The sequence below is a fragment of the Falco cherrug genome, chromosome 6 (assembly GCF_023634085.1).
Source record: "Falco cherrug isolate bFalChe1 chromosome 6, bFalChe1.pri, whole genome shotgun sequence".
NCBI lineage: Eukaryota > Metazoa > Chordata > Aves > Falconiformes > Falconidae > Falco > Falco cherrug.
Window position 1 is genome coordinate 28,151,178 of NC_073702.1, and position 24,540 is coordinate 28,175,717.

Sequence of the window (24,540 nt, forward strand, 5' to 3'; positions counted from 1 at the left end):
TCTATTTGGCCAAATTCTGGAAGTAACACTATGAGGAAAGATGATGCTGCATTCATTATTATTAAAGTTCAAGAGCTAACGTTGCAGTTTCAAGACTCTTTTTTGTGCAAAATGTAGATGCAATGAACAAGAGACAACTAGAATTTGCCCAGCTTGATATTAAATGCTCTAATGTCTAAGTTAAGCTATAATCTAGACACAAGGCCCAGTTACTGTTCCTGTAAGGAAAACTGACAATTCTCTCAACAAGTTGCAAAAGGAAGGAAATGAGAAGAGCATTAGCTGACAACGTAGTGGAAGCTAAGACAGCACTCCAGAAGACAGCAAAGAAAGCAGACTCCTAAATGAGCAAATAAAGCTGACTGCTAATATGTCAGTACTGAAACATCTTTAATAGAAAATGAGAGCACTTAGGAGTTAAAAACCTTTATGAAACAAATAAAGGATCAATAAGAAATGCATGGGGGAGGGGAAGAAATTATGAAACCAAAACACCAATTAAGAAGCATATGAGTTTATGTAGAATCCTGCCACACAATACTTTTGACAGCAATTCAAAGTGACTGTATGAAGAAAATGGAATTGATACAATATTTTTTTTTTAAAAAAAAATCAATGCATATCAGTTGAAGCACATAATCTGAACAGTTTTATTGTAGGAACACTCATTGTGCACACTCAAAGAATGAACACACACATGGAAGGTGGAAGATGTACCATCAGAAGCCTGCAAGGACTAGTAATATGTCCTTTTCCATAATGTCATGTCCTGGCTAGACAGGACACTAATAGGAGTTAAATATTTTCAAAAACCCACCAACATGGGAAACTAAGAGGTAGAGGTTTAGGAAACAAACTCTTGAGTGATTTAGGGGAGAAGAAAAAAAAAAGAAAAGGGGGGAGGGGAAAAAAAAAAAAAAAGGTGGCAGAGCAATGTATTATTACAGAAAGCTCCAAAAACTGGGGGAAACAGTAACACTACAAGCAGTCTAAGAATGACAGAAAGCAGATTATGATGTGGCAGCACACAAATTAATATTTAGAGCAGGACAAATTCCTCCGCATTACTAAAAGTGTAGCTGGAATACTGTAGTAATGATGACCACCAGTGAAAAAAACACAACCAGAGGACGGATCAGAGAATTTCAAGAGAATACAAAAAAAAAAAAAAAATGTGTGATTTAGATGAGAAGATTTGCAAGCCATGGAAGAATAGCAAGAAATTGGCTATCTTTTCGTAGGTCATTATTAAGGTGAAGCCATTAGCTCAAGTAGATTTAGTTAAGAAGTCCACATGTCAGGTTAACTATAAAAAGTTATCCAGGATATTTTCATCAAACAAGTTAATTTAAGAGCAGACTTTTTAAAAGTATGCACTAAATTTGCAAGAGACACTTCTAGCGCAAGATCCTTACATTTAAGTTTAGCCCTTAAGTGATTACATGGAATTGTTACAAGTCAACAGTAAGTGGTTTATAAAATGTAATTTTATTTAATGTTACTTTGCTGTTACAGAGGGCATAACATTTTCACAAGGCTTTTTTGGGACTACAATCAATGATTAGCAACACACAATAGTGGTCCAAACTCTCTAAATAACAATCACTGGACAAACTTGACACCTTCTCACATGTGCACAAACCTGCATGGAAAAGTACTAAATTTTATACTTGGACATGTGAACTTCAATTGGTTTTCCCATTCCAGTGTATTAAGAAATGACATGCACTTTAGACTGCCAAAAAGCACTGCCTGTACTCCAGCAGTAACATGCTGCTTCTAATACATAGTAAAGTGAATACCAGAACTACAAAGGCGGGAGTGTAAGTGAACTTTTATTGGGAAGGGATATCAACTTAAACAGCAGCAACTGAAGATTAAGAGAAGCCCCTGTTTTTGAACACACAAGCTTCTGTATTATGTGATACAGGAAGCAACTCAATTTGTCATTTTCCAAACTAGAAATGCTCAACTTGATCTGGCCCAATACTTCCATATTCCTACTGACAAGAATGCACAGTAGCATGTGAAAGTCAATTATGAAAAGGAAACCCTGCAGAATAAGAAGGGAATGTGGAGAATTAAAAGCTATGTGGAACACTCTTTAGTTGCAATTAACTACATTTTCATATCTTACTGTAATACAAAACACAGTCAACTGGCAGGAACTGGTTCAGATTTGTTTTTAAATACCAGGAACACTTTAGTCCGCTACATAAGTGTTTGGAAGTTACTTATGTTTATATGAAATGAAGCTATTAATACTTTTCTACAGCAGTAACCGCACACCAGGAAGGCCAGGACAAACACAAATCAAGGAATGGAGTTTTCCCAAAGCTGCAGTGTGAAAAGACTATAAATTGATTTCCATACACATGGATGGGTTTTCTTTGCTATAGGAAATCCAAGTGGAGCTATAAGGAATGGAGACGTGTAAAAAGGTTTCTTGAGAAGGAAAGGGAGAATGACGCCCCACGTGCAGTTTAGTTTTCTGCACCTTCTGCAGCATCACATTCTTCTCCTGCACTGTCTGATGTCCATAACTAGAAAGAAAAGAAAAACACTGTCAGCTTTCAGAAGTGCAGTTTCCGGAAACGGACAACTGCTGACTGTATAGAAACGATAATGAATTAGACTTAAGGATGTCTACAAAGTACCGGTGCACTGACTGGGGCTGTACAACCCTGGCTTCCAGTACTTGCTCAGAGAGAGGTAGTTGGAAATGGTTCCCCATGCACAAGGCGCAACTAGCTATGCACCTCAGGTATCAGAGGCAGAGCAGACAGTGTTCTAAACAGGTCCAGACTTTCATGTTTAATAGCGAGCTACATCATCGATCCTAGATCATTCAACAAGTCTGAATGGTAGCTTCGTGAGTAACATCAATTTCAAAAGCAGCGGTCTGAATCTTGGAAGTGAAGATGACCATTTTGGTTACTGAAGCTAAGCAGTTTGTAGTGCTAATAAAAGACATTTCTACTGAAGGAGTATTGCAAAGTAATAAATGTTACTGTAGATTTAAATGCGGTGAATATCCAGAGAGCATATTCCCTAAAAAAATTGCCTTAGTTACATATTTTAATAGAATCTAGTGGCTCCATTAGGTGCTTCTCTTAAACGGTTAATCATTATAATACATACTCAAACATCAACTGATTCTATTCCGAATACACTGAAATTTCAGATCTTTTATTTTAAATGAAAATCAGGAAAATTAATGAAGAAAGCTGCACTGGATGTACAACAGGAAAGATGACACTGTTTCTGAGGTAGTCATCAAAAACTCTGAGTAAGAATCTCAGACAGATAACGGACTACTAATTTTTGAATCCTTGTCCTATCTTGTACATGAAGTTCGTGAGTGCACCTTTCTCCCCCTCCACTGAAAAGGCCAGCAAACAATGAAGAATGTGAGCTATCCAGGCTGTTACTCTAGATTACACAGCATCAAGTTGCTGACATCAACTTACACTACATTCAAACTAAGTTATGAAAAGGTATAGTAGGGTGAATAGCCCGAAACAGTGCTCCATTTTATGTTTTGCATTAGAGACAAATAAGGGTTTTGCTTCATCACAAATTCAGTTTAACTAAGCAAATACATGGTTAGAGAACAAGATAGCACATAAAAAGGCAACTTACTGTTAGGTTGTCTCTAAGCAACTGCATGATGAGAGTACTGTCTTTGTATGAGTCTTCGTTCAGTGTATCAAGTTCTGCAATAGCCTCATCAAATGCCTAGAATAAGTAAACCATCTTTAGTCTAGTAATTGATCATTAAACAACCAGAAGCTAAACCTACCAGTAAAGGTAGCTAAAAATAGTAATAAAAAAAAAGAGCCCGCCCCACATGCAATGTAAGTTAATGACCTGCTCTATTTGAAACAGAAGAAGAATAAAGGCATAATAATAGAAGCTTGCAGTGTTGCTGAAAATTTAAATCACATTGTAAATTCAGCCTGCTTATACCCCTTTAATCCCACTAACAATATGAGCTTGAAAACCAGATACATTAAATAGGATCATTTAGTGCATAAACTCGAGATCTTCACGTTATTTCATTATTTTAAGCATAAACTCTCTTCTACTGTCCCTGCAGGCATACAGAGGGAAAAAAAAAAAAAAAAAGTAACTTACTGTCTTTGCCAGTGTGCAGGCAAGCTCAGGATTGTTGAGAATCTCATAATAAAATACAGAGAAGTTAAGAGCTAGACCCAAGCGAATTGGATGTGTTGGCTGCATCTCCTTCTTGCTGATATCAAATGCCTCCTGATAAGCTCCCTGTGAGTTTTCTATTGTTTCTGTTAAAAGAATGAGAAACATTAAAGGTTGTTTTTTATTTTTTTTAAAAAAATATGACTACTGAAAGTACTCCATTAGTAGGAGACTGAACAGTCCTGTGTTTAAGCCCGCTCTTAGCAAAACCCTGCACTGACTTTAATCAAGGCAATGATTTTAAACCCATTTTAAGCACAGCTGCCACACTGACAAAACACAGGCAGCAAATTAAGCTACTACAGAGCAAAGGTATTTAGGAGACAGATAAACACACAGAAGTCAGTAAATGCAAACATCCAAAATGACTTTATTACCTCAATGGCCTTTGATACTTTAGGTATTTAAAAAAAAATGAAAAATTGTGCATTACTTTTTCTACAGAACTCCTGCTTCATTCCCTGCACAGGATGGACACGCTCATGTGAGTTCCAGGTGCAGAGTAAAGAAGGCTACTCTGTATGGCCCTGCTTCTTCTTGAGGAAGTTTGCAAGGCATGTACTGCGTGCTCCTGAAAAACTGAAAGTCTGCCTCCAAAAACTGTGTGTAGACAGGTCAAGATAAAAAACACAAGGTGGTGCCCAAAATAACTGGGAGAAACGCCACAGAGAAAAGAGGTTACCAGGCTAGAATACTTCAAGAGTGCTACATATAGTCTACTCCAAATTCTCTTCCATAGGCAACCAAAGAGCCAACATCCACCCTAAACATGCCTGCAGAATGGAAGGAGACTGGCAGAAAAAGAAAGGCCATTGTCAGAGCTCAGAATACAGCTCTGAAGGACTTGATACTGTAATTGCTCTAGAAAGAGCTGAAAAAAAAGTTTGGTAAGTAAAATCTGTTAAGTATTCAAAAGACTCAAACACAGACTTGGGTTTTTTCACCGTTCACACTGTAATAAGTGCTAACGGACCATTAGTTTGCTGAGAACAGGTGAAAAAAAGGCAAAAACCCTAGCAAATGCAGGAAATAAATTAGCTTATAAGTACACATATTTGAAGCTGAGGAAATGAACAGATGCTTAGACAAGAAACATCAGAAAAGCTTCAAGTAAAATTTTTAATCACGAGAATTCAAGCACAAAATGCATGCATGGTGATACACACAAGCTGTAACTTCCCAGCATAACACCAAGATCTGCTAATAAATTTATCAGTGAGCACCCATATCAGCACGTGTATCACTTTAAATGCAGTGTTTTTAGCGAAGATAAGCTGGTATTTCTCTGTCAGAAAAGCCCACAGATTTCTAACTGTTGCTTGAGACAAACCATAAATCAAATTATCTTTGTGAAAGCCAAAGAGAAGTTGTCTCCGCTACACTTGGACCTGCTGCTGTCATTCGAGTCAGGAGAAGGGTTAAGAATTTCTGAATGCAACTCATTAATGCAAAGACTTTTACTCCATTTTGGATATTTTTGTCTTTCAACTTAAATGCTCTTACAATACCAGGAGACTAACAAAGCCTTTATTTAAATGACAATCAGCTCTGTCCTCCTACTTGGCAATTCAATCGGTTTAAACTAGCCAACACAGTCAAATGCCTACCATGCCCAACCCAAAGGGACAGTCACTTCAGCACTCTGCTCGCTCCAACAGTCCATCTCCTTTCTGTGTCACGGCATCGCTCCAGGACTAATTTTAGTTTGTTATGTAGAAGTGTATCGCTAGTTTATGCCATACCAGGAGTTTTTAACATCACAACAGTATCTAGGCACCTTGCAAGACAGTTCTTACACTTAATTCAATACGCCCTCTGAACAGAGAATTAAAACGCTCCCCAGAAGAGCTTCCTGAGGTACCTCCAACCAACTATGCACATGTTCTAACCTCTAGGAATGTTACAAATTCTCCGGATGCTCTGTATCAAGTGACAGTACCAGCTGTGAAGTTTTCCAGGCCTTTTCTGCTGGACCCAAAAGAGCAAACTAATATTACAGGGACAGTATTATCCCCACGAACATGAACCATTTCAGAGTGCAGCTCACACTTTTTTGGATAGTGTACTGACCTAGTAATTTTGTGGCTTCTTAATAAACTTAGGTGACTACAATGAAGTCTGCTTGCCACTGAAATGGTTAAAACTTACAGATCAACAGGACTCCAACACGCAGTAAAAATGTTGCAGAGATCCGTTTACACTTCTTCATCAATTATTTTAGTAAATACAAACCAATACTAAATATGTTAGCAGAAATTGGCCTAAATTGTTTTCCAAAAGCTCTGAATAAGCATTATGGAACAACTATCCAAAATTTTAGGGCAGGTGACAGGAACACCAGCTAAAATTCCCCAGTGTACTATGCTTCAGATCTATTCAGAATTTTACTCTGTCTGTAGGAACACTGGACATTTCCAACTGAAACTTAGTTGTTTCCACTCAGCTAACTCACGTGAATTCAGAGTAAGATACCAGTATGTGTACTTCATTTACTGTTCCCTCACCCATGGCCCAAAACTGAAGTTCTTTAGCTATTAAAAACCCAAAGACCACAAGGTACTTACGTTTTCTGTCATCACCACAGGCAACTTCAGCAAGGTATCGGAAGTAGTCTCCCTTCATCTTCAGGTAGAATACCTTGCTCTCTGGATTAGTTGCATTAGCTATTAAATATTTGTCCAACAGCTCCTGAAACAACAACAAGAAGACACCAACATATTATATACACTGTTACAACTAAGTTCAAATTATTTTTCTTCTTTCCAGAAAGTTTGGATGTGCTCAAGTGTTTGCTGCAATGAAAAAAAGGAGTTTTAATGGCATTTTAGATAGAGGCACACTTATTTAAACAAACTGCATAAAGGCGCAGCACTAGAGACTACATCAAGATGATCAGTCAGCCATCTGATCAAACTGCAGAAAAACAAGAAAAGGTTTACTGGCATATAGTTTCAGGACCAAGTTTAGTTTCACAATATGCACTTCTCATTTCAAAAAATGTTGTTGCAAATGAGTAAGCTTTTACTGGAAAAGTGAAACACTATGCAGAAAGTTTTAAAGCTATTTATAGATTAGAACCTACTCCCACTTCACAGGAAAAAAAAAAGCAAACCTAAAAAACCAACTGTGCTGATTTTTTGTATAAATTGCATTCATTAGACATATAATAAGGCATCTCCAGCCCACCTACCAGACAGAGCCAAGGATTCAACCCCGTCTAGTTGGTAGCCAGTTTCACCAAACCGTACCAGCTCTCTGCAAGGCTGTAAAGTAACACCCACTCCAGCACAGCACGGAGGCATCTTTCATGCCCACCCTGCCACTCACCAGCAGATGCTGAGCTGCTGCTGAATTTGCTCACAGCTCTCCTACCTGATAACCAGAAGGAGAGGGAAAGGTTTACAAGCCTCCACCATGAGGAGGTAAGTCTGTCTTCCAAGGCTGCGAGGCCTTCTAACCCTTCCAACATAGCGGTATAGCAGTGAAGGCAAAGGAGAGAAGGATTTTTCTTCCAGCAAAGGGGGTACTTCAGAGAACTGACAAGGAGGAGAGCAGCTTCTGGCTGACCTCCTTGTCCCCAAGCACTGGTGATTTTACCCAACTCATTATCACAACCAACCTATGCTCTCTGAAGTTGACAAAAGATGCAAATAAACTCAAGGAAACCCCACAATACTCAGAAAAACTTTACAGTACGAATTTAAGTAATAAAGATCTGCATTCAGTTATCTGGGAAACAAACAGGTCACAAAAGCAGAAAGTTCCACAAGGCTTGCCAACTGTGACTAGTTAAGTAAGATTTTTGTTACAGGAACATGTATCCAAATTCATGAAGCCACTATAAAGAAAATGTTTAAGGAACTGTAAACTTTCAGGGCAAAAACCTTTGGCATTTTAATTAGCAACTGTAGCAGTATAGTCAAAACAAGCTAATTTTAGACACAAACCTACTCCTATGCATACCACCGTACCATTATTACTTCCTTTAATAATCAACAGCAGCAGAGCAATCCAGCCGAAAGAGTTTACTCATTCCAAGTCCATTTGAAGTGTTGGCAATTATTATAAACCAACACTGGTAAGTAGGGTACTTCCAATTGGGTGAAAAAAGCATTTCTGCATCCACACAGTGTGCTTACCATGGATGTAATACCGCATACAGCTCCACAGAGAAGCTCCCTTCAGAGATCCCCCTACCAAGGCATTAAGAAACAGTAAAGAGTTATAAGTGCTCTTATTACCACCCTAGAGAAAACAGCAGGAGAGTAAGACGATACTGAACCTGACATACCCTTCCATTTACCAAATCGGAAACAGATGCTTGAGCAAGCGGACTGAATGGTACACCTCACTGGTGATACAGAAAAAGCAGCAAAAATTTACATCTGTTTCAAAACACAGCAGGCAGATGGGTAATACAGCCCCATAGTAATACTGTTATTTTGCATGAATCATTCCCATATTAGAACGAGTTATTCCCACCCTACAAGATTCTGCAATGAGAAAAACTTCACATTTTGGCTTGATGTTTTCCTGACGTTTTCTCTTATGACAGATGTTAGCGCCAGCCATAAAAGCAAACCAGTTTCAAAATTTCAGAGATGACAATGCAGTAACTTCAAGTTTAACACAAAGTCTGATTTTACAAGAAACTGCCCAGAAAGATAAAAGTTGACACATGATACACCTATGTTTAGAAAGGTTCCTTAAATCAGTCACAATCAAAGAGGAACTACCAGCCTCTAAAGGCCACCCTAAGGTTGGTACTATGTTCAGCAGCAGAGGAATGATTTACCCATGTACTCAGGTTAGATGTGAAAAACTGTGCCACCATCTAAGAAGCACTGACCAGACAACCAAGACAGATATGTTGTATGGGATTTTAAATCAGATATTTGACAAAGCTGTATCTTTGTTTTTTTCTTTTAAATAGCGAAATAAAAACTTTTCAAGATGTTACAACTGCATCAACAAGGGAATAAACAGGCATTTTTCTTTTATGCCTTCTAAAACCTAAAGATTTACTGCAAGCTTGGCACGCAAAAAATATTACTGGTCTTACTAAAAAATTCTGTCTTCAGAGGTAGCTCTAATAACTGATGTGGCCTGGTTATGACTTAAAAATACTAGCACCCTGGAATCTACTGTACACTAAATAATGTTTAAAGGAGAGCTTTAACTTGTCTAATTTAAGCTGAGCCTCAAATCGACAGTCCCTAGAGCATTAATGTTCACTTTTTTTTTTCCCCAGATGCTGTAGGCCACACTTCCAAGAGCACAAAAGGATTTTGCCATGGCCCCAGCCCTACAATAAGCATGCAGAGCTGCAGCCTGTGTGTCAGTGCATCCTAGAAGTGATACCTCCACTATGCAGGTTTGAAAACCCGTGATTCTGTGCAGATTTCTGAGAAACTTAGGAAAAAAAGTGGATCTGGGAGCAAACTGTAGTTTTCCAGAGAGCAAAGAGTGGGTTATGTACATTGCTTAATTTCCTAGGCACTCCTCAGTTGGAGGAGCTAAGCTGCCTAGTCAGCAGCTCCCACTCTCAGTTCATCTTGAGGGCCTCTGAATCCATACCACAGGCACATGGTAAGGGAGAGATCTGTGCCTGTATCAGCTAGGGTGGAACATCCTTGTTCTCGACTTCATGTATCCGGCTTTGGTTTTTAAATAGCCTTAAATGGAACAAGATCTCATTTATGAATCATGTAGGACAGAACAGAATACAAACAGACTTTGAGTAAAGCTAATTGTTTATCTATCCAGACATTATCTTTGAAATCAATAATGTATTTGGTACACTTAGTGAGCCATTCATCTCAGGGTATCATCATCATTTCTTGGAAGGCATCTTACCCTCCCTCTAACAGACAAAATGTTGGCAGAGTACTGAGAGCAGACAGCACAATAAGCTAAATGATTTACTTTACACTGTCGTGAGTCAGTCATAGCCATGAAAACTCAAGATTTCCTATATCTGGTTCTCTCTTTTTCCTCACTTGGCCTTTTCTACCTTTCCACCAGGCAGCAATCTGCCAGGCATCCTCATTTTAAACATCACTTGATAGTAAGTAAATGAATACAGGCAGCCTGAGCAATGAAGCAGACTTCAGCCAACCTCAAAATTCATTATGAGAAATTTTAACTAGAGACAGGCACTGCCACAGGTATGATTCTGTGATGAAGTCACAGTATAGTAGACTGCCATCCATGTTCACAAACAGCAAGCATGCCCATCACTTTTTTTTTTTGTCAGAGAAAATTATCTATCAAAATACAAATGCTACCAATCATTAAGAACTGCAACTGTTCTTACCACCTTTTAAACCCAAGGCTTGAACAACCAGCAATTACATGCTTTACAACATCAAACATGCCTCAAATGCTGCCATGAAAAGCCACACATTTGAGCTGCTGGCTTGCCCTGTTGGTGGGTGATTCTCAGAACCACGAACAGTACAAAGACAAAGGAATCAAAACTGTGTCCTCAAGCCAGACCCGTTGTGTCCTGGTGCAGCTGCATTACAATAGGTTTGCACTGGGACAGTTTGTGTTGGTATCTGCTACTTCCCCTGCACTGATACATTATTCTCAAGTTCTGTGCTGGTCGTGCTGATCCTCCTGTAGCATGACAGGATTTCCCACCCCACCTCTCATTAGTGTTGCTCATCCATCTCAATTTATTTCTACCTTCACAGTGTGCTAATAACATTAATCATATTCTCATACATTATATTCTTTTCCCCTCCTACAGAAGGCCATCTTATTTATTTATCTATTAAAGAGATGCCAGCAAAAATAGGCTACCAGTCCCTGGAATGGATCCACAGCTGCCTGAAGAAGCCACGGGGAGCAGGCTAGGAGCAGCAGTCCACTTCTTCCCCCTTTAAAGCTGAAATTTCTTTTTTTTTTTTTAATTTATTTTTATTTTCTCTCTATTGGCAGATTCATTCCTTTACATGCCAAGAGAAAGCAACATTTCAATTGCCTTTTTGGATCCTTCTCCAGTTCTACTTTTGTTCTTCCCCAACTGACTAACTGCCATTTCTTAGTCTCTTCTCCCCTTCTGCTTAAGCAAGAACAAGGGTTGAGCATGTGGTTGTAGTATCAGACCACTGCAATTAACCTGAGCCAGGAATGCTAAATTTAATTCAGCTGCTCTCATCACTTCCCTATTATTTCAGCTTTATGAAAAGCAAGCCCTGAAGGAATATGCCAGCCGTATCTTTACTTGAAGTACCTAATACAGACAACGAAGCTCCCTGAAGACACAGCTCCTTCATAATTACGTGTTGAGTATGCATCCAGCCAGCCTCTCCTTACATACACTATGCACACATCCCCTGCAATTCATGCACCAGTTCCACTCCACATATGCTTTCAGTCACCTGTTTTCAGGACAGCTCCTTCTTTTAAAAGCTGACATCAAAACAGGAAGTCCCACCAACCTCCTCCCTATTCCAAATAAGCTTATTTTAAAAGGCAAGCCTGACTGAGACATCAAGTTCAGCCACAGTGTACACTAAATACTTTCTGTACAATGTTACTATGGTAGGCAGAAAAATACTGCCACTATCTTATCTGTGCTCTTCTCTTCCCACATATTCAGCAATAAAGAATCCTGACAGTGAAGATAAATTAAAAAAATTAATCTTGTATACCAAATTGACCTTCAAACTGCCTTCAGCACTTGAACCGTTTAGAATTGCACTTCAATAACAAAAGCAAATACAAGTGTAAGACTCTGCATATCTTCCAACACCATTAGTTAATAGATGTATTCTTCAACTTACCCATTCAATACCAGAGGATGAACATGAACCAGGTCAGCTCTAGAGATTATCTACTGATCATAAGTAGTTTAAGGTCAATTTTCAAAGCAAGCTAAAGATATCATGTGCCTAGGTATACCGACAGAAGTTCTCAATGTGGTAAACTCAAGTAACTCAAAATATTTACAGTGCCACCATCACTCAGATGTCAACACCTAGGACATGTCTGGGTCACATCACTAGCACAAAGTTATTTAACATTATGCTATTATAAGACTGATCTACATCACCATTTGCATTCTCACCAACTTAGTCCAGTTTGTTACTTTTGCCCCACCAGAAAGAAAAAGTCAATGTAAAAGCAACCATCAGAGCAGCAATGTTCTCCAAAAGTTTGTCCCCATAAATATGAACTGGTTAAGTTGCCACATGATCTTTACAAGGAGTGTGCTGATGTTCAGAATTGCTGGCATAGAGTTTTGTGAATAAAGTCTATGTAATAAAGTTTGTTTTTCAACTCAAGAGTATTTTAGCAGTATTCTTGAGCCTAACACACATATATCGTACTTCAAGTTGTTTAGAACACCTTATTCATCTTTTGGGCACATGATTTTAAATGCTATTCTTTAAAAACAAAGATCATAACCATTTGTGGGAAGTAATTTGTATTTGCAGGTTTTCGTAATTTAAGCCAAAGTCCTTTGCTGGGCTTTAACTCATATGACACACAATGCATCTAAAGAAAAGAAAATTCAGTAGTATTACTTCTTTTTTGATACAAGAACAAATTATTCAATATCAATGCATATAATATAATAAAAAATTATATTCCTCCTCACCCCATGATGGAAAAAGCTCAATTATTTGAAAAAAAACCACCCCCAAACAAATGACCAGCTTGAACTTCAAATTAACTGCTCAGAAGCTCTCTGCTGTCCAAGTGCTCATCAGACCTGCCAGCAGAGGAGGTGCTACCATTCCACAGGGTACTGATTTTCATAGGTCTTACAGAGACTAGATTGAGTTTTTACTGCTGTTCCCTAGGTGTTCCTTCCCTTCCTGAGCCAACACTGAATGTTCCTTGTATCCAGCTTTTAAGTGCTTTTGGTTTGTTGTTGGTATTAGTTTTTTGTTTGGTTGGTTGGTTTTGTTGTTTTTTGGATTTTTTTTAAGTATTGAAGATAGCCACCAGAACAGATGTTACATGGGTGACAGCAAGTAACTGATTAGTTAACATTATACTTGCCTATAACAGTGTACTTATTGGCCAACCCCCATAGAACCAAATGGTCACACGCTATGGAAGAAACTGTTTTGAAATAAACATATTTTGAGATAAGGTTCCTTAAAAATAATGCACATGCACATAGTGCATGCCAACACCACTTTTTTTGGCAAGTTAACTCACCACTCTGAACATGGATTCAACATCACAGTTCCGCCTAGAAGATAAGCAGCTTGCATCCAACAGGCACAGTATGCAAAGTGTGTGACATTACATAAACTCAGCCATGCTGCAATATGGAAAATACTTGGAAAAATTCTTCAGTCTCAAGTCTCAAGACTGTAGGTCCATCCAGCTCCAATAAGAGAAAAACCACCTACAAGCAGTATACAGGGAAATGGTTTCCACCCTAACTGCACTCAAAAAGTAAAGCTAAGAAGTTGGTAAGGCAGCTCAGACCAATGTATTCCCTTAATGTAACTGTTAAACACAAATTTGAACACATTAAATGTTCCATAGTGTTTGACAGCACAGATGATGGGTGTAGGCTCAGCCCTTTCAATAAGGCTTCTCACAAATGACTGCCTGTTTTAATCGTCTAGTAAATTGGTATTAAGACTTCTTGACTATTTCAAGTATAATCAGTCATTCCAAAGTCCACAGTATGACTCACTGCAACCTAGGTGTGTTTTAACATTCAGCGGTTGTTTTCTTGACAGGAAAGGGAAAGTCCCCTGCTACAACAGTAAGATCTCTTTACTTTCAGAAGTGTAATTCAGCAGAAGTTCTTCATCCTTCTGAATTCAAGCTCTATGCATCAACTCCTTCTGGAAGAACATTAAACAGTTTTCATACAGACTTCTTAAGAGCATTAGTACTTCAGTTTGTATATTGAGGAAAATAACATGTACGCCTTTCCAGTAATGGCATGGCCTTACGATGACCTGACAAAGCACCATCTAAAGCAGAGACAAACGTACCTGGCATGGAAACAGCGAGGGTGACCTAATTCATCTTTTCCATTTGGTTCCGAGTCTTTGTCTACATAGTTTTAAAAACTGGCAGTCAATATTTAGGATTGGCCCTGAATGAAGTATCTGGAATCCCACTTAACAGATGCATTGGAAGCCTGAGCTGCAGCATGTCTGCCCACACTATTCCCACCTGGGGTTGAGATTAATTTCATCTAGAACTTACATTCAACGCTTACATTTCTCCTAAAACAGGTTAGAAAGGTCTGTGGTCCCCAAAGAACTGTGGAAGCCAGGAACTAGAAGTGTGTGGAAATGCAAGTTCTCCTTTCAATAGCTTCTCATCAGACAAAACCAACAATCCAGCGGAAGTCAAGGAATTATTCAAGTTTTTATGGAAGAACCTAGCCTAAAGTTTTCCAGTCTTCCCCTGCCAAGTGTAGAAGTGAGTCTTCAAAAAAATACCAATCCCTTTTTCAATAATTATAAATTTTTGCTGAAGTAATTGCCAAACACCACAGGCAAAAACTTTCAGGAAAATTTTCTTGGTATCAGACAGATTTATCTCAAATTGATTCTAACACTCTTCCATGGTTGCATTTTCTGTATTTCTAATTCCTCAATATACTTCAAATGTTACTTTCCTCTTAGTAAACATGCATTACTGACATCAAATTCTTCCCTTCAGAATCCTGACTACCTAAAAATTTCTTCCAGCATCCTCCATTTGTGGTCTTCCATAATACTATAGAATCAAACAAAAAAGTCTAAATTTGCATTCAAAAATACTTCTATACTCTGCAGCTACAGAAGCCCTGAAGGTACAATTAAATGACTGACTGATATATATCTAGACTAACAATCCTCAAAATGAACAGCAGCATGCAGGAGTTACGTGGGCTTAGGGTATGTTGCCCTTGTTCAAATAAAAGGCTGGCTTTAAAAATCAGTTATGTAATAAATCAGCTCTGCAGGACCTAAAAGTTCTACTTGCTTCAGTTCTGCCCTGTTTGGGAGCCCCAGATCAGAGGCTTATGACCACTGAAATCCAGAAAGATCATGAAACATGATCACTAAGTGCAGCTGGAAGAGCCTTTTGCATTGCCCAACTTCACCTTGAAGGAAACACGGCAATGTGTTACTTTATCCAGTGTATTAGGAATGTGCCAGTAATTTGTTATTCCCCAAATGAGACAACCTGCAACAATGAAGTCTAACCTTTAAGTCACAAAAACTAAAGACAACATTTCAGATAACCTTGTTATAATAATTTCACATAGAAGGTGAACCTTGACTTTCCTGCTAAGGCCCTGCTACCTACTTTGATTTAAACCAGCTTCTGCTTACAAGAATTTTGCAAAATGTATTCAACTTCAGAACAGAACTTCCTGAAGAAGTTTTATCCAGGAAATATGAGGCTGTCAGTCTGATAAGAGTGTATGTAGTGTATTTTCAAAATTTATTATCAAAGCAAATGGAAAGTTTTCTGTTTCCAGAGCCTGACATGACTCCTATATCCAACTGTTTCAGCGGATGGATCACATAAATTAAAGGACAGATTAAAGATTGCTAGGGCAAGGAATAAACCTTTATCAGTGTTTGAAACTGGTAAATCAAACCCTTGATTCTTTTAACAAATAAAAAGAAAGGCACAACCAAAATCACAGCTCATTCAGGACATCCACTTTCACAGGTCTTCATATTTGATATTCTGGTGCATGCACAGAACCACACCACGTGAAACCTGGTGCTTAAATTATTTTTACTGCCGCTTGTGTCTAAGCACCCAGTTTACATTTGGATGTACAGAATCGATTAGCCAATTACAAGCTTACAATTCAGCTGTACACTCAGCTGGAGCATTCTGATGTTGGTTCCAGCATCCTGGGAAGCAGAAAGGATGAGGAGGAACCTGTAAACATCAGGCCAACGAACTAAGTAGAGCTATACAGAATAAGTGCCACAAATGAAGTGTGCAAGAACAGTCTTACTTACCTTACCTAATTAGTCTGTGATAAAATTAGCTCCAAGTGTATGGTCAAATATAAAAGCACTTGAACACAAACAGCATGTTTGTGTTTACAAAAGGTGAAAAAACACCAAGTAACTGGGCACTAGGCCCATCACTCTCAAAGATAAAAAGCATAAAACTAAAAAAGGTAAGATCTACACGAATCAGAAAACACTGATTAATCAAGTACACACCTTCACCTACCCAACTAACAAAGAAAGCACATCCATGCGGTTTCACCAGCCCTCCTCCCATCACCACTTTCCTCACTACCTGCCCCTGAAAATCAGGTAACCCTCAGCACTGAAAAAATATGAAGCTTCTGTGCCCAGGCAGACCTGGTACAATCTACTGCTTTAATCATGTGCTCAACAACTGCCATTTGTGCCACCAAAGAAATCAACCGCTAATAACCTGCAAGCTCGAGTATGCTCTTTCCTCATAAAGTTCTATCTTTCCAATACATACTTTCTTAAGGCCACCAAACCAGTAAATGTCCTCCAGGAAATTTAGTAATTCTAGATGTACGAGCAGACTGAGGTACAGTATAGGCAAAGCTTTAACAGCCGTGACTACAACCAGGCTAGTTAATCTACAGCTTAACTCCATAAAAAAATGGATTTGACACTGGAGAGAGATGAGGCTTTTGCTGTCCCATTCTCAACAGCTGGTCACCTGCATCGGTATTACCATTTCCTATTTTCAGTTGCTCCACATCCTGCTTCTCATAAGATGTTAACATTTAGGACAGGCCTTTCAGAACTGTTAGGAGCTATCACTTTGTATAAGTGCAAATCTCTGGTGGTCGTTTCTTAAATTTTTAGGAATAGACAAGCCATCGATCTACACCAGTAGCTTCTGAAAGAGGAAATGACACTGCACACAGAAATAATATAATGGCCAAGTTTTAAGCAACCTCAGACAGAACACTTTGCTACAGTTTATCTGTTTATTTTGTATCCCTTGCTAGCTTGCTTGTATGTTTTAGAAATTTAGTATCCAGTTGCAAGTGGAGGGGGCAGCAAGCAATGACTGTATGGGATGGAGGCCTCAGCTACCCTCAAAATCCCCTGAACGATTTTTAGTTGGGCTTTAACAGTTTTCAGCCACTTCAAGAACCTCAGTGCATTCTAGGCTTTGTTTCTGCAAGTGTCAGTCCTTTCTTAGAAATGGATTCAATTTTCCTTGCACAAAAGCATAGTAGTCCAGCAGCAGATTGTAATGAAGGGCAAAAACTAATGTAAGAGAAGGTACAGCTAGGAGTAAGTCAAGTTCAGATCATGAATTTAAATTTAAGTTTCAAGCATATTAAACTAGAGAAGATTCATGCATTAAGTTCCACAATTCTTATCATAAATGTGTTGATGTTTACTAGAAGTTGTGTCGAGAACACAAAGAAGAATCGACTCCCCACATATTACCTTTCATCAAAAAGGCAACTGTCATTCCAAATTAAAACACTTATTTAACATTCATCCCACAATTCTGGATCTGCCAAGAAGTAATGTCCCCAGCCTAAGGTCTGGCTTTAAATCATGAAGTAGCTAGTCCTTTTAGTCATTTACTTAAAAAGGACGAGTCAATAGTATTTGCTTTAATTTACAAAAGGTAAAAAAAGTAATAGTTGAAACACTGTCCCAACCACTACTGGGACAATTCAAGTCCCAAAACTAGTATTAACTGAAGTGATAATATGCCTGACCTTCAAAATAAAACTGCATTCTACATAGTTCCCAGTGTCAGAAAACCATAATATCTTTTTACTCAGATGCTAGTTTCACCTCTACAACACTATGCATTTCTGTATAAACTCTGGCCATTCATTGAAAATAGAAAAGCAGAGAAAATGGATTCAAAGACATGAAACCAAGTCTTAGTATATTGTTCATACAGCAACATCAAGCTGACACTTACTGAACCTGCTAAATTTCTGCGTGTACAATTAAAAAAAGATAAATAAATCAAGATTTCACTTTTCTGTAAGCCAAAGGTAACAGCAGGGAAAAAACAGGGCTATGGTCAAAGATCATCCATCATCTGAAACCAGATATTTCAGCTGATACCAGGACTCTATTTGCTGCTGCAAGAAAATAACAACTTCATTTCCAATGAAGCTATGAACTTGTGCTTTTGAAAAAAGCTGCTTTGAACATTACCTTCTAGTATGGGGATTTAGAATTATCTTTTTTTATGTTTATGGGATTAACTTTAGAACTAGATCTACAAAATGGATAAAAATCAGAAGTGGACATAGATTTTTACCCTTCTTTTTATTAGCATTTATTGTTTCTTAATTATGCAAAGCTGAAGTAGTAACATGGCAACCTTGGGGGAGTGGAAGGAAGGAAAGGGGAGCTGGCAAGAACAACATATTAATACATGCTTTCAACAATTAACACTGCAATCTCACAGATCAAACATTTACAAGCATCCTCTCCACCTTAAGACAGTAAAAATTTAAATAAGATGCACCTTACAGCTCAAGACTATTTCATTGCAGGCACTGCTGCAGGGTACAGAAAAGAATCAACAGCACAAGTAACGTTTCTGCTGGTCCATGTGTAGAAGTTCATAATGCCCTTGCTCATTTCTAGAAAAAACCTGGCTGACAGGGGCCTGACACAGTGCAATGCAAAACTGCTTACAGAGGATTTCATAAAAATAGATGTTTGGAAACAAATGAAAAGCTTCATATATGTAACTTTTCTGTGCAAAACCTTAAAAGCATATTAAAATAAACTTTTATGTTTCAGCTAGAGATGTGAGGAGTAAGTAGCCATTAAGATACAGTTGTTTCCCTAATGATTTTAGTCATTGCATTTTCACCGAGTTTTAAACTGTGGGCAAGTAGTTGCCAAATTTCATCTCACTTGCTCTGTGAAAAGCTCCAACAGCACCAGGACCTAGAAACTGAACATATGCAAAGCACTTCCAAATATACATGGAAAAAACCCCAAGCTGCAGGTAGAGAGTGAAGTGCTTCCAGGCAAGGGCTGGTGTTCTTCCTGCCTTTACACTAGTTCCCTCTAAAGAATGAAGGAGCTTGAATGCAACACAAGTTATCTCTATGCAAAGAAACTGAGGATCTCTGAAAACCCAGCAGTTTTGATCTGCTCCCACAGATCAGTTCCAATTCAGAAGCTACCTTTTTTGAAAATCTCATGTCGCTACACAGCAGGGTGTATATACAACAAAGCATTAGCCCAATATTGTACCTTCCAACCAACCAAAAATTCCACCTTCAAAGCTTCACAAATCGTTTCACTGTTTATGTGAAAGTTGCTGCTGCACCCGCCTCTTCCTACACTGCCTAGTAATCCCTGTCTCGAAATCACTCAGAGGATACAAAGAAACATGAGCTTTGTGCTCAGAGAGTATATGAAACAACACAGTTCAACTTTACCTTCAAAAAAAAGTTAAGTTGCCAACCTGTTTCTTTATTCAAGGACAAGAGTTTCAAGAACAGTGTCAACTATGATTCATAAAGGATGATTCAACCTTAATTCTGTACATTACCAAAGAACTAGTCAATCAATACAGGGACTTCAATAAAACCTCCTAGCATACCTTTCAAATAAAACATTGTGCAAGTTGCTTGACAAAGTCATACCATTTCTTCATTAAAATGCCACTCTCACCTGAAATACCAGTCATAAAATTAACAGTTAAAAAGGGTTCAGATCACATCTACTCCTACTTGCAAGATAGTTGAAATGTCTTCACTGCTTGGCATGAGATGGAGTATCTTACTGTGACCACTGATGGAGGTTGTACATTAATTAATTAGTAAAAGTTTTATTTTTATTTACATTATCTATATCTAGATATCAATGTAATCTTGGATGTTTGTATTCTAGTAGTGATTAAATTTATGTTCCTTATCCATCTGTGCCCTAAAACAATGCCTTACTTAACTGGCTTGAGGCACTCTTTACAGGAAAAGTAATTGCAGATTCAGTGTTGCTGCCTATTAAATCAAAAATTAGCAGTATTTTGTAATGCTAGCACAAGTGTTTCTAAATGGAGGGTTTCTACAACAGCAGATATACTTAATTTTGAAAAGCTGTACCATACCAGTAACAAAAAAAAAACTTTTGAAAAAACTGTTAGTAGTATGACTAACAGCAGTCACACTCCACCCAACACATCCACCCTTGCTAAATCCAAATACTCCAGATGACAAGCAACCTTTCCATACTACTTGCCAGCAGTTGTTTCAGTTTAGCTGCCTTCCTAGAATTAAAAAGCATCCCCGAGATTCAGCTACAGAGACCTAAAAAAGCTACAGGCAGTTACTATAGTATTAGTAAAGAAGAGATTATCATTCAAAGAAGGAGGAGTCAAAACCACTTTGCTGGTCCTTTGTAGTGCCTGCACATTGTGAGTTCCAACCTCTTGGATGCTGACTCATGGATCATAGGAGTGGTAGATTGAGGAGGAAAGGGAGAGGAGCAGAACAGAACATAACTGCACATGGCCTTCAAACAAATAGAGTAAAAATCAGAAGGCTTGCAGTAGATAGCCGACATCTCCTCCTACCAAAGGGAGGCATGTCTTTGCCAGCAGGGCAGAACAGGAAAAGCATGCAAAGCTATAGGTTTTGGTCTTCTCTATTTCCTGCAGCCTTCCAGGCAAAAAGGGAAGGACATATTTGCCAACCAGGCCATCGCCAAGAACAGAGAAAGACTAGAATGCAGGCAAAACTTTGGCTGGCACAGGAAGAGCTTGCTTTCCCTGCATCAGAGGTTTGCGTTAACACGGCTACCAGACTACCTGCTGTCCACCATTTGATACAACTGGAATAATTTCAGTATAGACACTGCGTGAAATGGCTCACTACCTTTACCATTCAGAGATGTTTAATCTCCCTATGGAAGCATGAGCTCCTGACAAGATGGCACAGCAACCAGTATGAGATTTTACGCATAACCTCTTCTTAGGGACTAGATGTGGTAGAAGGACAGAGGGAGATTAAGAAGTCTTAAGAGTAAGCTTTATGTTGAGGTCCCAAGAAGTTAGTTCTGAAGTGGGGCACTGAGCACAGCAGATCGAGAGGAATGCCAACAGCATGAATGCTGGCACCCTACCACACTGATTCCAGTGGAACTCTTGTCACAGCAAACAGGAATTGGTGCCCTACACAAGTCACATCATTTTCACAAAGGTGAAAGTTTTACAACTACACCTGTAATTGAAGAAACAGCTTCTTTGGAAGGCATGGACTCTTAAATGTGTTAAGGAATTAATTGATTCATTAAGCTAATAAATTTCCAAATTATTTTCAAGCAAAGGTAACTAATTTTGACTGATTTAGGAAAAAAAAGCAACAACCCACCCTAGGTGGCAGCATGCAAGGAAGCATAAAGGTATTTTCAGCACAATCCAAAGAAGTACTGCCTTGTACATGAGCCAGAACACTTAATCAGGAAGAGAATTCCATCACTTCCAAACCAGTCAGCTTTAAATTTACGTCTCCTAAACCAGTTGAGGATACATTTACCTCAAAATTGTTTATGTCCTTACAGACTTGCTCCTTCCTGTTCTCATGTTAGCAATACTAGGCACCAAAAATCCCCCCAAACCAACCAAAAAAACCTAGAAGGAGCAAATAAACCACTAAAGACTACCTGCCACACAATTACTATTGCATCACAAACATGCAGCTTACTGCAACCACAACTCCCTGATCACACAGAATAGGGTCCAGCAGCCTCCACACTGCTAACACTCATCTCTTCAGCTCCCACTACAGTGCAGTACAGTTTCACTATTGATAGCATCTGGAATCCTGCTGCTTGTACAGGAATGTGTTCCTGGGCTTTGATGCATGCCTGGGGTGTCATACCAGTCTTTACGCCTTAGTTTGACATGACTCCACAATTCCTGCAAATTCATCTTAAAACATTCTTCAAGCTGAGAAGTTGGCTTGAATCTGACAAAGTCAATTTCTATGTCTTTATTTCCCATCTTTGATCAAAAAACCTCAAAATGTCTCTTAAAGACTCCTTGAGAGTATTTTTCTTCACAAGAAGTAAACAAAATGCACACCCAATTACTTTAAAGGCTTTTAACAGGTTATTAGCTCTGATCTGAAGAAATAAAGAGGTTTTCTCATTTTCTTTTCAGCTTATCTTATGAACAGATAAGCTTACTAAGCACAGCACAAACAGGCATGAGGCTAAATTCTCTGCATCTCTGCAGTTACCTAGAACAACACTGTATATGCATCACTCCATCCAAAAACTTACTCCACACACACTCAGTTTTGAGGGTGCATCTTCAATACTTCTACACATATGGGGCCCACAGCATGGCGCTGATATCTCCCTCCTCACAGTAACCCACGTTAACAGTCACAGAAGTTACTGCACTGACTTCCCTTACCCCAGTGTAATACTTCACATCATATTCCCCAATCAAGTTCCCAGTCTTATTCCCCAGCACAGCAGCACACATGAATAGTGTAATTCTTTCTCTTAAAACAAAAAAAAAGGGAAAAAAAGAAAAAGAAAAAATAAAGTCTCCACTCACCAGCACAGTGGTGCAGATGGACCTGAGCTCAGACTCCACCTTCTCCCGATAGTCCTTGATAAGCTGCATCTTCTTGTCACTGGTGTCTGTCTTCTGCTCAATGCTAGAGATGACCCTCCAGGCAGAGCGCCGCCCCCCCACTACGTTCTTGTAGGCCACCGAGAGCAGGTTGCGCTCCTCGTTGGACAGCTCGGCACCCTGCTCAGTTACTGCCTTCATGCAGGTGGCCATATCATCGTAGCGCTCAGCTTGCTCAGCCAGCTTGGCTTTCTGGATCAACTCGGTCTTATCCATGGTGGCTGGCAGTGGGGCAAGAGAAGTATAGTAGCAAAAGCAGGAGAAGCTGGGGATGTCACGCTATCAACAAGAGAATGCACCTCAAAACCTGCCAGAAAGAAGACAGCAACGGATGAAACACTACAGAACGTAATCTTACACCACCCCTCACAACCCACCAAAAAGCAAGGATCCCAGGGAGCCTTGCCTCCCCTTCCCCACCTTCAGGTGCTTCTCATGGAGAGGGACTGCAGCGCTGCACCCTTCCACGCAGAGCCAAGGGGAGAGGTGCCTGTCTCAAGGCTCCACCGCTAGGGAAACCACGGCCGAGAAACCCAGCCGGGGTAGGCAGCTCAGTGCCAGCCAAGGGTCAGCAGCCTGAAGACCAAGCACTAGAAATTGCTATTTTTCCACCAAAGCGGACTTTTTGCCCTCACCCTGCTCTTCTTTCCTCGCCTTACGTGAACGTATTAATACGGTGTCTAACAGGGACCTGGAGAGGGATAGCCGGTTACCGCCAAGCCGGGTGGGCCTTGCCCAAAGCTCTTTCCCCGTGTGCCACCAGCCCTGCAGGTGAGGGCCGAGGAAAGGCGGATGGCGAAGCCGAGACCAGCTGGGGGGGGGGGGATGGTAATATAAAAGGAGGAGACGAGGTCGCTGGCGGGGAGGCAAGGAAGGGGTTAAAACCCAACGGGCTAGCAGAGCAGGCCCGGGATCCGCCTCCCTCAGGCACCCGCGCTCGGCGGGGCGAGCGAGGCCAGGGGAGCTCGGAGCGGCCGGGGCGGGGCAGCCCTCGGGCCAGGCCGGCGGCCCGGGCCGCTTCGCCTCCTGGCGGCGGGGCGCGACGGGGCCGGGGCCCGGGCCTCCCCGCCTCCCCCCGGCGGCCGCGGCGGGAGTGGCCGCACCTCCGGCCCCGGGACAGCGGCCCACGGCGGGGCGGGGGTAGGAGGGGGGGGGGGGGGGGGGGGGCGCGGCGGCCCCGCTCTGCCGGTGGGGGAGCGCGGAGGCACGGCGGTGGGTGGGGTCTCGGCCCCGGCGAGGGCGGGGGCCAGGGGCGGCCGCGTCCCCTGGGACAGCGGGGGGCGCGGGGGCGGCGGGCAGGGTGGGCGGCCGGCGCTGCCCCCGCGGCAGCAGGGCGGGAAGGGGAAGCCGGCGGCCCCGCCGGGTGCGAAATGGCGGCGCTAGCTGGCTGCGCCTCCCGCTCCCCGGGGCCGCCGAGCGCTCCACGCCGCGATCACAAAATGGAGGACGCCGCGGCGGCAGGAGGCGGCGGAGCAAGACCAGCGCCCGCTGCCGGGCCGCGGCACCGCGCTCACCTGAGTCCGCTGCGCTAGGCCGGGCCGCGGGCGCCACCCGATCGGCTGCCTCGCTCGGGGCTGTGGCGGAGAGAAAGAGCCGCTCCCGTCTCCGGCGAGAGCCAGCGCTAAAGGGCGTTGGCACAGGCAAGCCTACCCGCTGCTCAGCCCGCGCCCACGCGGCCAATCGCAGCCCGGTCTCCCAGCCTGGCTCCGCCCCTCCACGCCCCGACGACCAATCCGA

General features: G+C 40.8%; 1 protein-coding gene across 1 annotated transcript; it reads right to left on the reverse strand.

The window, feature by feature from the left end:
* Positions 1–1,469: 1,469 nt before the first annotated feature.
* On the reverse strand, positions 1,470–24,480 carry YWHAQ (tyrosine 3-monooxygenase/tryptophan 5-monooxygenase activation protein theta). Its single transcript, XM_055713663.1, has 6 exons — positions 24,318–24,480; positions 22,726–23,110; positions 6,780–6,903; positions 4,138–4,301; positions 3,643–3,738; positions 1,470–2,543 (listed from the first exon to the last, which is right to left on the reverse strand). Exons 2-6 carry the CDS (start codon positions 23,017–23,019, stop codon positions 2,484–2,486), a joined length of 738 nt encoding a protein of 245 aa, XP_055569638.1. The 5' UTR covers positions 23,020–23,110; positions 24,318–24,480; the 3' UTR covers positions 1,470–2,483.
* Positions 24,481–24,540: the final 60 nt, after the last annotated feature.

Bases quoted from the DNA above. Each gene is read 5' to 3' on its own strand.
- YWHAQ (XM_055713663.1), bottom strand. From the start codon at position 23,019: ATGGATAAGACCGAGTTGATCCAGAAAGCCAAGCTGGCTGAGCAAGCT. The intron at 6,904-22,725 runs GTGAGTGGAGAC...TTGTTGTTTCAG, and splicing joins CCATCTGCACCACTGTGCTG to GAGCTGTTGGACAAATATTT. The intron at 3,739-4,137 runs GTAAGTTACTTT...TACTTATTCTAG, and splicing joins CCTGCACACTGGCAAAGACA to GCATTTGATGAGGCTATTGC.